The 12,238-nt window shown below is 44.2% G+C and overlaps 1 protein-coding gene across 1 annotated transcript in view; it reads left to right on the top strand.

Annotated features, from left to right (window-relative positions):
* The first annotated feature begins 1,983 nt into the window (after nucleotides 1-1,983).
* Nucleotides 1,984-12,238, top strand: part of TENT5B (terminal nucleotidyltransferase 5B) — a 51,380-nt gene continuing 41,125 nt past the window's right edge. Inside the window, exon 1 of the mRNA XM_089686239.1 lies at nucleotides 1,984-2,508. Within this exon, the coding sequence (XP_089542365.1) occupies nucleotides 2,308-2,508 (201 nt within the window). The 5' untranslated portion in view covers nucleotides 1,984-2,307. The remainder of the gene's footprint in view (nucleotides 2,509-12,238) is intronic.

Here is a 12,238-nt window from a genome sequence, read left to right as displayed (position 1 = left end):
TCCCAAGCTGCAAGCAGAAACCTGGTGTACGTGGTGATGTTGCATCCAAGCCCCGTCCTACGCGTTTCGTCATCTGACATACTCTTTTTTTTGTGCTTCCTCTAAATGCCCCTACATGTTAGCCTATGTGTCTATGCAAACACTTTTAGAGGAGTTTAGAGGCAGAAAAAACAATGCACTACTAGTGCATCCAGGAGCAGCAGCGTTTTGGCAGAAAAAAATAACTTGACGTCTATTAATGTTTTTAAATGTGTCTAAATGCATGTTAACGCTATGCACATTTAGCACTTGAGCGTTCATTTCAATTGCCAGAATAAATTATTGTTCTGGCCAATGAAATTAATGTCCAAGCACTTGGTGCGCCTAAACGCGTTACACGCTTTTATAAGCAGACAGGCTTGTAAGAGAGTTGGCAAAACATCCTGTACGCATGAGGCCTACAAGTTTATTTACAAATTTTCTCATATTATTAGCAGATTTAGGCTGCATTCACACTTGAGAGATTTGAAGCTCGAAGCTCAAAATTGCTTGAGGAGAAAAAAATCCATTACTCTTAATGGAGATGGTTCACATTTCCACTCCAAGTCACCTGAAGCCAAATACCCAAAGCTGAAACAAGTTCTGGAGCTTTTTATGTTGCTCAATTTGGGCAGATTTTTTAACATTTTTAATTCCATAGAAATGAATGGAGAATGTGAGATTTGAGTGTTTTTGCACGCAAGTGCACGATTTTCTGCTCAAATGAAAAAATGTTTTTAAAAAATAGTAGTATAACAATATATGCATAAATAAATGTAAAATAAATACACAAATAAATTTAAATAATCATAAATAAATAAAAAATAATAAATATGTAATAATAAATAAATAATTAATTAACCTTTAAACTTAACCCCCTAACCCCCAAAAAGATATATATAAAATAAATTATTCTTGCTGATAATAATAATAATAATTTATTATTAGTGATAATAATTTATCTATTTATTGTGTATTAGGGTGTTTTATTATTCTATTATTATCATTATTAATAATAATTTTTTTTAAAGGGTTAGGGGGATAACTATTATTTATTATTACATATTATACATTTATTAATTGTATTTATTATTTATTTATGATTATTTTTATTTACGTTACATTTATTAATTTATTATTAGTGTTATTATTAACGCCCTAACAAAAAATAATTAAATCATAAGAAGACAACACATAAAATATTAACTACCCTACTTTAACAAAAAAAAAAATTACAATAAATGAATACTAATAAAAATAAAAGCTGATTGAAAAGCTAAAGCAGATGAAAAACATAGCAACAAATGGCTGCAAAAAAAAAAAAAAAAAAACCTGAAAAACGCTGTATGAAAATACGCGTAAACGAATGCAAATCGCTCAAAGACGTTGCTCTCGAGTGTGAATTCAGCCTTAGAGAAGGGGAGGTCCTCTTTAACTATACACTGCAGCTTTAAATGCACGATGTAGCCAACCACGAGACATTCTGCTGCAGAAAGTTCCAGAATCATCTTATTTATATGAAATCTAAAGAACGCCTAAAAAGACATCACATGGACCGCCCTGCACACAATAACAACGCCTCTGTAAGGGTCTGTGCTATTATTCCGCTGTCTGCACCAAAAGCGTTAATCTCCCCCATCACTCCGCTCTAACCATTACCGGTCCGCTAGTCCCTTTAAACCAATTGGCATTCCTACAGGCCAATCAGCGCTGGGATTCCTTACTCCGGGAGGTATTTTGCACCTACCAATAGGCTTAAAGAGCCGCTGGCAGCTGTCCAATAGTAGCGCCTTGCTGCTATGTGTGACGATCCCACGAATAGGCGGCAACCGAGGATATCCGAACAAATCATAGAAGGATACCGGGAGGAGGAGAAGAGTGACAGCTAGTTTACCCAATGAGAAGTAAAGCTGGGCATATAAGAAGAGAGGGTTGAGGTCGCGAGCTGCTCAGTGGGTGTTACGGCTGTCAGGATTAACATCTATTGCAGCGTGCCGGCCAGCACTGTAACCGCCCCACTTGCTCAGACAAGGCACTGACAGCGACACCTAAGCGGCCTAACGGTTCACTTTCTACTTTGTTTTTAGTCTTCTTTTACGCCCGTTGTTTTTACCGGTTTTAATTTGTAAAGCGCCGGTCGCCGCCTCTCTGACGAGCACGTTCCCTGAGCTGCAGCGTGCGTTGTGGAGACTGCGGGACCTGTTGCCGGGGCCCTGAAACTGCCGAAGCGTGTCTGAGTGCCGAGACGTGACTCCCTTCCTCGCCACCACCCACCGGGCCAGCCAGTGAATGTCAGGAGACCGCGGACAGCTCCGTGCACCCGCCATGTCCAGCCAGCCGGCGGCCGACACCCCGCTCCTGTCCCCCAGGTTCAGCGTCCTTTCGTGGCCGCAGATCCGCCGCCTGGAGGCCATCCTCGGGGAGACGGTGCCCATTCACGGACGAGGCAACTTCCCCACCCTGTCCTGTCGGCCCCGTCACCTGGTGCAGGTAAGTCCAATGTGATCTGCGTGAGGGGGGGGGAGGGAGGTGATGCCGGCCGGCACGGCCTGTCACACACGTGCTTGGTTAAAGGTCGCCTGCGCTAGTCTGAGCCTGCCACCCACACAGCACATGGACTGCCCCATGGTAAGTTGGAAACCTCTGGTCTGGTGCCAGCACTCCCAGCTCTGCCGGCCTGATGTGCGGGAGGAAAAGTGCTGCCTCAGATCCGTGCATGGCCATGGAGGCTGCTATTGCGTAACCAGGGATGTGCAGACTGGGCATGTGCTGACCATGGCACGGCTGTCTCTGCCTTTTTTTCCTAATTACACCCGAAGTCATACTGAAGGATTTTTTTCTCAGAGGTAATACTTGGCTGCTGTGCTGTAATAATCCACAGAATGCTCCCTTCATATCACTGGCACTGTCAGCTACTCCTTCCAGGTCCCTCCTTGGCAAGCCATGTGGTGTGGGTGCACCCATGCAGGTCGTACACTCAATCTGGGCTGTGTGCATCTATAGACACACGGTGCTGATAAACCATGCCACCAGCGTGCAAGAGCCTATGGCTGACCTGTCTCCTGAGAGTGGGGGACAGCATTGAAACAGCAAGTTGGTAAGGGATGTGGATCTGCCTGCTCAGTGGGGGATCTCTCCTCTGATCAAAGCTTGACAGGTCTGTGTCCCCTCTGGTGCAGTAATGCACTCTCCTCAATTGGTTGTTGGATGGAAATTGTCCTGTCTGTTGCCATCTGATCCAACCAACGGAAGGGGAATTGGATCCCCCCATCCGTCTTTTTTTTTTTTTTTTTTTTTTTTTTTTTTTTTTTTTTTTTTTTTTTTTTTTTTTTTTTTTTTTTTTGCTTGTTTGGTGTAAACCTGACACTTGTCCATTTACACCCGCTGCTCCATAGAGAATGCTGGTTCTGATCTGAAAAACGGACAGGTGGACTTGACTAGAACGTCCATGTGAAAGAGGCCTAAGTGTTTAGGGGCTAGGCATAGTGGATTTTTAACTCCATTTTTTATTTTTAAAATGGAAGTAGTCAATTATCTCATTGTAAAGTGCTGCACAAACTGTTGGTACTATATAAATCCACATTTTTTTTTTTTTTTGTCAGGTACTCATAGTGCTGTCAATTTATACAGCGCTTTACATATATATTCACATCAGTCCCTAACCCTCAAGGGGTGTACAATCTAAGGTCCCTAACTCATTCATACATACACATATTAGGGCCAATTTAGACAGGATCCAATTAACCTACCAGCATGTCTTTGGAGTGAGAGGAAACTGGAGTACCCGGAGGAAACCCACACAGGCACAAGGAGAATATGCAAGCTTCAAGCAGGTGTTGCCGTGGTTGGGATTCGAACCAACGATCCTAGTACTGCCAGGTGGAAGTGCTAACCATTTAGCCACTGTGCTGCCCAACATTTATATTCTTTACTTTAAAATTTGCTGACATGGAGGGTATTTGACAGACATTGGTCTTTTGCCATAAATGCATCCTCCTGCTTAGCTGTCATGTACTCTGAGCTGCAAATGCGCAGCTTGGTGAGCATTTATGGCCCTGATCTGTGCTGTCATGTGACTCACATGCGTGGGAGTGACTTTATCACGGTCTTTCCTATTACACGGCTGAAGGCAAGGGACCTGGGGAGGTAGACGAGGCGATGATGGAAGCACAGGGGGCTCTCCAGATTGATCCCAAAATGGCACTGGAGGGCACTGTTTGACAAGCAAGTCTGCCATAATGTACTAATATGCCATGCATACTAGCACATTATGGCATAACTCACCGGGGGGGGGTGAGACCCTTTTCACACTGGTGCCACTTTGAAAGGCACACATCAGTGCACTCTGCACTGCTGATTACATTGCGGCTTCATGCAACAGAAATCTGTGCAAGTCACAATGAAATTGGCAGAAAGTTCTACATGAACATTTTTCATGATCGCTGCAACATGAACCGCTCCATTGCCGGCATGGAGTGACTTGCCATGTGGTTTGTCCATGACAGGTCCCACCGGTGTGAACCAGTCTTAAAGGCAAATTAACAAACGTCATATTTACCTTCTATGTGCATTTTTTCACAGAGCAGCCTCTAGCCCTCTTCTCTGGTCCCCCACTGGAGCTCCTGGCCCTGCCTGCCTAATGCCAAGAGCGAGCGGCTTGCTATGGGGGCACCCAAGCAGGCTTGCTCATGAGCCACTACTCTGCATGTCCATTCATATAGAGCCAAGTTTGGCCCCACCCCCTCTCCTCATTGGCTCACTGGCTGTGAGGGGGCTGGGGAAGCTGCTGCACACAGGTTTTTCACCTTCATTCATAGAATGCATGAAGGTTAAAGAGGCTTTACAACCACTTTAAAAGGTTGTAAACCCTTACATATACCCAGTGAGGTGCCTGGCCTCAGGTGATAGTTGAAACCAATCATACATAAGTTGTACCTGTTTATCTTCAGTATTCTCTACTTTTGTTCAAAGTAGTGGTGCACTGAAATTCTGGGCTAAAATTCAAGATGCACCTGGCCAAAAACCAAAATTAAGTTTTTTTTTTTTTTAAAAAATGTAATTGTATTTGACTTTTTAATATTGTGAGTTTAAAGTAATATGAATTTTAAAAATACAATCATGCAAAATATACTTTTTTTGAAAGTAACACAAATTGGTCAAAATAAAATGTATATAAAATTGAAAACCTTGAATAGAGGAGCATTGAAGTCAGTTATTATCGATGCTTTTTTTTTTCATCAGCAAAATGCCAATAACCCTGTTTGCAGCCGATTCATTTTCGGCAGCCAATATATTGGTGCATCACTAGTTCAAGGTCCAGAATTGGTAGAGCTTGACTGAGCTGTCCAAAAGTGGGTTGGGGGGAAGGGACACATCACTCCTCACATAGCACATTGGGCAGAGCTGAGGTTGTTAGTTTGTGTACTGGAGGTCCCTCCTGTCACCTTCCAGTGACCAACAGTGGGGCATAATTCCTGCCAATGAATCTGAGATCAATGATGGGGCACTATTCCTCCTGACCACAGGTGCTATGTAACTGACCACCAACCCTGAGGTAATGTTTAATCTCAGATGGTGGGACATTTTCTATTCCCACTGGCCAAAATCCAGCCCCCCTAAAATGTGAAGGACAGTAAACTGACCCTTTGAAAAGTTTATAGACCCCCTCCCCTGCCTATAGAATTCATATTTCATGTCATATTTTAATGTATGCTATATATTAACCACTTGCCTACCGAGCACTTATACCCCCTTCCTTACCAGGCCAATTTTCAGCTTTCAGTGCTGCCGCATTTTGATTGACAATTGCGCGGTCATGCAACATTGTACCTATATGAAATTTTGATCATTTTTTTCTCACAAATAGAGCTTTCTTTTGGTGGTATTTAATCGCCACTGGGCGCTTTACTTTTTGCGCTATAAATAAAAAAAGTGCAAAAAATTTGAAAAAAAAAGTATTTGTTTCTTTTATAAAATTTTTCAAACGGGTATTTTTTCTCCTTCACGGATGGGCGGCACGGATGGGCGGCACGGATGGGCGGCACGGATGGGCACATGTAGGTGGCACTGCAGAGTGGCACAGGTGGGTGCACTGCTGGGCACGGGTGGGCGGAGCTAGTGGGCGCACTGCTGGGCGGAACTTGCGGGTGGTACTGCTGGGCACCGATCTGATCATCAGTGCCCTGATGATCGGTGCCGATCCCCGCTCTGACAACTGCCGGTTCTCGGCAGTACTTTCCTCACGATCTGACAGCATGAGGAAAGTGCAGCCGAGAACCGGCACTTGCATTTCCTTCTGATCAGCGTGTCATTGGACACCGCTGATCAGGTGGTAAAAGGCCGCTGTGATTGGCCTTTTACCACATCACGTGATCAGCTGTGTCCGTAGGACACAGCGATCACGGAGATCGCCGGGTGCGCGCCCCCTCGGGCGCGCAGGAGCGCGTTCTGGGAGGACGTCATATGACGTCCACTCAGAACTGGCCGGCCGCAGTGAAGCCGTCATTCGGCTATCTGCGGTCGGCAGCTGGTTAAAGTAAAAGGTGTGCAGCTGAGCTTAAGGCCATTCTTGATCTAGAGAAGTCTCTCCGCTCTTTCCCCCTCAGGGCAGACTGATAGCTGTAGGAGCCATTGGCTTCAGCTGCTGTCAAATTCTGGGGTGGGGGCCATATGCAAGTCTATAGACACACAGCATGGCTTAGGAATGAGCCTGCAGTTATGCCACAATAGGAAGTGGCTTCCTATTGATGGTACACCAAGAATAGGTGAGTGCAGAGGACCTGAAGAGGATTGGGGCTGCTCTGTGCAAAGTCATTGCACAGAGCAAGTATAAATTGTTATTGAAGAAAGCCTTGGCTTTAGACTTCTTAAAGTGACAGTTTTGGCTTAACCTTTCTAGTCTTAAACCTGCTCCCAATCAAAGCCCTATTCTAACTAGGAATGTCTTATACCTGTTCAGTTACATGGTTGGTTTCCAGCACCAGCTTTAGGGAAGAGCGCAGCAACAATGGCTGCTATAAATGGGGAGTGATGTGACCCATAGGCTTACTATTGGGCATCCATTGTCTACTGCCCTGTCCTCTGAAGCTGGCTGTGGGAGCCAATCATGTGACCAGAGTCTTTAGAATAGGCAAGTATAGACCTTTCCTCTACAGGGTAGTTGGACAAGGCTTAGAATGGGGGTGGTAGAAGCTTTAAGTATAGCTGGGATTTGACTAGAATTCTGCTTTTAAGGACTGGTGAGCTGCAATGAGTTTTGGGTTTAATACAGCTTTAAGTCAACTGTGCAATGCACTGTAGCGATGTATTTCACTGCCCCTACACAAACATGTAAACCAGTGCATGTGCCCTAGTGTTGCAGGCTGGTGTGAATGAGCCCCAAGTCTCATTCAACTGGGCTCCTGCAATGCCCCTGACATTTAATAGCATGTGCTGGGTATTAAAACTACCCCTTTAAGAACTACAGTTGCCTTGTGTGGCTCTTCCCTCCCCTCTGGCACATGCACAGATAGGCTCTGCCCAGCCTTTGGGTCCTGGCAGAGCCCTTTGGCACATCTGTGTGCACGTGGATAATTTCCTCATGTGTATATAGACAGAACAGTATTGGAGCTTCTGTAATTTAAGTCTTTGTGCATGTGCACAGATGTGCCTTAGGGCTCATTTGGGACCCAATGCCCTGTTACAGCAACCAGGCAGGGGCTACAAATCTCATTCTTGCCTAGATAAATGCAGAAGAGTCTGTTTATCAAATTGAGAAGGGAGGCAGGGGATATATTTTTTTTGCTCCATAAGACGCACCTGACCATAAGACACACCTAGATTTTAGGAGGAAAACAAGAAAAATATTCTGAACCAATGGACTGCAGATATAGTACAGGAGATGATCAGACTGCGGACCTTTGTGGAGCAGGTACCCACTCCCACTTCCATGTAGTTGTCCTCCCCATAGTCTTGTGGGACATGTGACAGGTCCCAGAAGACTAAAAGTGGCCATTCACAAAGCGCAGCGCTTCATGCGCAGTGGACACCCAGCTGTGAAGCCGCAAGCTGTCAGTCGGGTGCCCACACTGAAGATACTGGTGCAAGGGAGAGAAGACTGCCAGTGAAAGCAGGACACTGCTGGACCAAGGGACAGGCAAGACTGAGGAGCAGGTTCTTCTGCACAGTAGAGCCAAGCGGCCGGCCCGGTATTCTAACACAGCAGTGGTGGAAAGTCCGGTCACTCCATAAGACGCACAGACATTTTCCCCTTTTTTTGGGGGGGGGGGATGTGTGTCTTACGGAGCAAAAAATACGGTTTATTAGGCTCTATGCACACTGGGTGTTAACGCTGGTAGCGTTCGCTGTGTAAAGTCACATTACAAATGTGAGTTTAAGTGGTTTTTAGCATTTGCGTTTTGAGCAAAAAAAGTGGTAAAAAATGCAAAATGCAGCTAAAGTCCAAAAACGCTGTTTTTGCCAACTAAACCCCTCTAGAAACCCACTAGTTCTGTTTTTTTCCAGCCAAAAAGGCCCCTGGCAAAAACTGCTGATTTAGTCTGTGTGCATGGACAAATAGGATAACATGCTGGGGAGTTTACTGGCTGTAGAAAACCCCAAAAGCCAAAAACAGCAGCTATAAATACTTCCAATGTGCATGAGTACTTAGTTGGTGAAGGGCTGATTTAAATTTACTTTTTATTTAACTTTTTGCATATCGGCTGACTCCACCAGCCACCTGTCTACGTGTACTTGTGGCAACTACATTGCTCTGGACTGGGTTCCTGATGGTAGCACAGCATGTGTTGGCATGGTCATGTAGTCCCCACCAGAGGTGCAGTTAAGACTAAAATGCAGTGGAACCATTGGGAGATGGATAGAGCAATGTCAGCATAACAAGTGTATTTAACAAGGACCTCTGTATTGGTGGTCACTGTTTTTTAGTACAAGGTGCAGATTTAAATAGTCAAATGACTTGCACAGCCATGCAAAGCAGTGTGCAGGAGCTGACGGGAGAGAACTGTCAGAGATGCTCGGCAAACACCAGGCACCAGCAAGTAATCACCTTCTGGGACCTGGTGATTAACAGCAGAGGCTGCGAATGACAGTGCGGGTAGGATGTGCATGTGGCTCGTGCATGCCCCCTACCCACACATGCAAAATCACATGTATACATGATTTTGTGCACCCATGCTGCCCTGTAGCAGTACTTCTGCTATAGGGCAGATGGGAAGCTGTTAAAGCTTGAAGTATTCATTTTGCTCTAGGATGCCGAACCCCTGACCTGTCTGGACAGTGCTGATTGGCCTGTGCTGATCACATGCACTGTCCCTAGAAAACCATTCTAGCAATACACCCCAAACTAAGCATGTGCATAGTGACTCTACACAATGTCTTATCAGAAGATAAGTGGGGGACACAGGATCAGAAGTCAGGATCATAGTGGTTTTACACAATGCAGAAGATTAACCCCTTAGGTTCCACAGTGAGTATAACAAGCCTGCTGTACTGCATATAAAGACTGATTTTATGGTTGTGGGTTTAGTAACAGATTTGAGTGATTGGATTTTACAGATTCTAGGCTTCACATTGATAAACTGGGCAGCGGTGGTGATGGAAGGCTGAACTTTGGAAATGACTGGTAACTGGCCATGCTTGTGCGTGCCTTGAACCTGGAAGACACTGCTGATGTACTGGTGCATGGTTGTGCCTTTGAGCCACCCACCTGCAGTAAAGTTACTGCAGGCAGTGAGCAACTGGTTAAAACTGAATAGTGGATGCTCTGCTGTTTCCAATAGTACAGACTGACCATAAATTAGGTTTCACGTTAACAGTTGATCAAACTACTCATTCCCAAAGACCCAGCTGAGTTTAGCCAAAAGGCCTCTTGCACACTGGGTGCTTGGCAGTCTCTCCTAGACTCCTTTCCTTTTGGCAGTGGCGTTTTGGCAAAAATGCTTTATGCTTTTAAACATTTAGTTGTAGCAAGCACTTGGGCGTTCATTTATTCTGGCCAATGAAATTAACACTTAAATACTCCTAAGCATTTACATGCATCAAACACTTTCGGCCAAAATGCTGCTGCTCCTGGACCTGCAGACGTGTTTATTTACGCCTCTAAATACCTAATGTATGGACACAGACAAGTTACAGGGGCATTTAGAGGCAGAAAATGCCGATGCCCTTAATTGCAATGTTAATAATGGCTTGTGCATGAGGCCAAATAGTAGAGGTGGTCAGGAAAGGGAAACCATTAGTTTGTAAATCTTTGCTGCCCTAGGCAGTGGCCCACATGTCATGGTAAATACAAACCTGGCTCTGTATAGCCAAAAGATCACTTTGGAGCACTAACCTTCTTTAGCAGAAGACAGTGTTATCTGTAAATCAAGACCTTAGCATTTACTTTCTGCACTTCAACCTGATGAATGCAGGATAAAGCTATTAATCTTTGACTTGAGCATAGTGTTACTCAACTTTGCCTAGGCTGTAACAAATTAAAGTTCAGTCCCTAGCTGTAATTTTTTTTCAGATTAGCAAATCATAAACGGCAATGAGTTGCAGACTTGTTTCTACACAGCCTGTTTATCCTACCAATTTATCAATCTAATTAGTAGTTGCCCTGAGAATGCATAAGGTCTGACTACAGACACAAAATGATATGTAGTTAAGTCTGGTTATTAATGCAAGACTTGGAAGGGTTAGATTGTGCTGAGCCATGATAAATGGCTTAGGTTATCTAGATTCAAATTTGGCACGAAACCAAAGTAGTCAGAACTTGAAATTTGGCATCTTGCCAACACATTTTACTGATATTGCACTTCTAGAAGGTTCTAAAGACCTTGTTTCTATTGGCTTTACTTGGTGGGGTTTTACTCTAAATGTTCAGTTACTTTCTAGTATTCACCTACATGGGTTTAATGCGTTTAGCTTTAAAAATGTATGTTAGGCTCACATTCTAAACACCAGGAATTGTTTTGTTGCTATTATCACATGGTGGCTCACAAAGTACTCTATATTGAGCAAAAGGGGTACATAAGATGTAATGCATCCTCTGCACACAAGTCAACAGTATGTTTCTCAGCAAGATCAGTGGATTTTGAACTTAGAAATGCTAGGAGATGACTAGTTCAGGTTCATTTATTTCGATGCAGAAGTGGCACATAGTGCCAATAAGTGATCAGGCAGCTCTACAACTGCCCATAGCCTGCAGAAATAATCATGACTGCTTTTGCTGCCATGAGCTTGTTTACTCAGTTCTTGCCCAGCCAATAGCAAAATGACATCTGAGCAGGACTCTTGTTGATACAGGTGGGTGTCATGACAGCCTCACGGATTGTGCCTGCAGAGCCATGCTGTGGCGAGCTCACCGGTTTTGTCCCTTGGACACAGGCAATGACATTTCTGTACTGGCCCTTGCCAGTACCATGTGACTGCTGTGATCAGTCACAGCAGGTCACGACAATTGTAAACAATGGATGGCTTCCTTTCATGCCATCCCTTGTGTACAGTTGCCACTAGCAGTGATTGGTCACCGTACTCACATGGTACAGACTGGACCAATCACAGCCCATTTGTCATGTGATTAGCTGTGGCTAATCACCTCAAAAAAAAACTGAATTTATTAAATGCTTGCTTATAGCCATGAAATTCTTTGCTATAAGCAATCACAAATACTGACTACTTCCCAAAGTAGTTATGGTAACCTTATATTGCTCTGATCAGTGTTAGGAAAAATTGTAACCGTACAGAAAAAAAATCTAATTAGTTTAATTACTTTACTAGTCGGTGTCCTGAGTTACTGCCACACCAGTTAGGATGCTGTACTGGTGACAGTGTTAAAGTGTAGATTTTAATTAATTTTCCAAAATTATGACAGAAAAAAACTCACCATGCCTCTTATGAAATAAAGTGCCTGGTATTAAAGTGGTTAATTCTTGATTGGCTGTAAATTGTCCCAAATGTCATGACAAGTGTACAACCCCCTGGGTGAAAACAGCAGGTTGTACTTTTGTTGAAAGCACTGGAACTGGCTGCACTAGTGGTGTGAACTAGGGCCATTGGAATACATAGTAACTACTGTGATGCATTCCAGAAAATGCATAACAGAAATGCACTGGAAAGCTACTGGTTCAAACCAGGCTTCTAACATACTTCATGAGGCAGTTTACCTGGAGGCATTCTCCCCACCTTCACCCCATTACTGGACAGTGAGAAGTGGCACATGAGCTCACCTGTCATTCTG

This window comes from Staurois parvus, unplaced genomic scaffold (assembly GCF_062004578.1).
Source record: "Staurois parvus isolate SC_StPar_1 unplaced genomic scaffold, SC_StPar_1.0 ptg000394l, whole genome shotgun sequence".
Lineage (NCBI taxonomy): Eukaryota > Metazoa > Chordata > Amphibia > Anura > Ranidae > Staurois > Staurois parvus.
The sequence above is the reverse complement of the archived record's forward strand: the minus strand, read 5'-3'. Positions and strand labels throughout refer to the sequence as shown.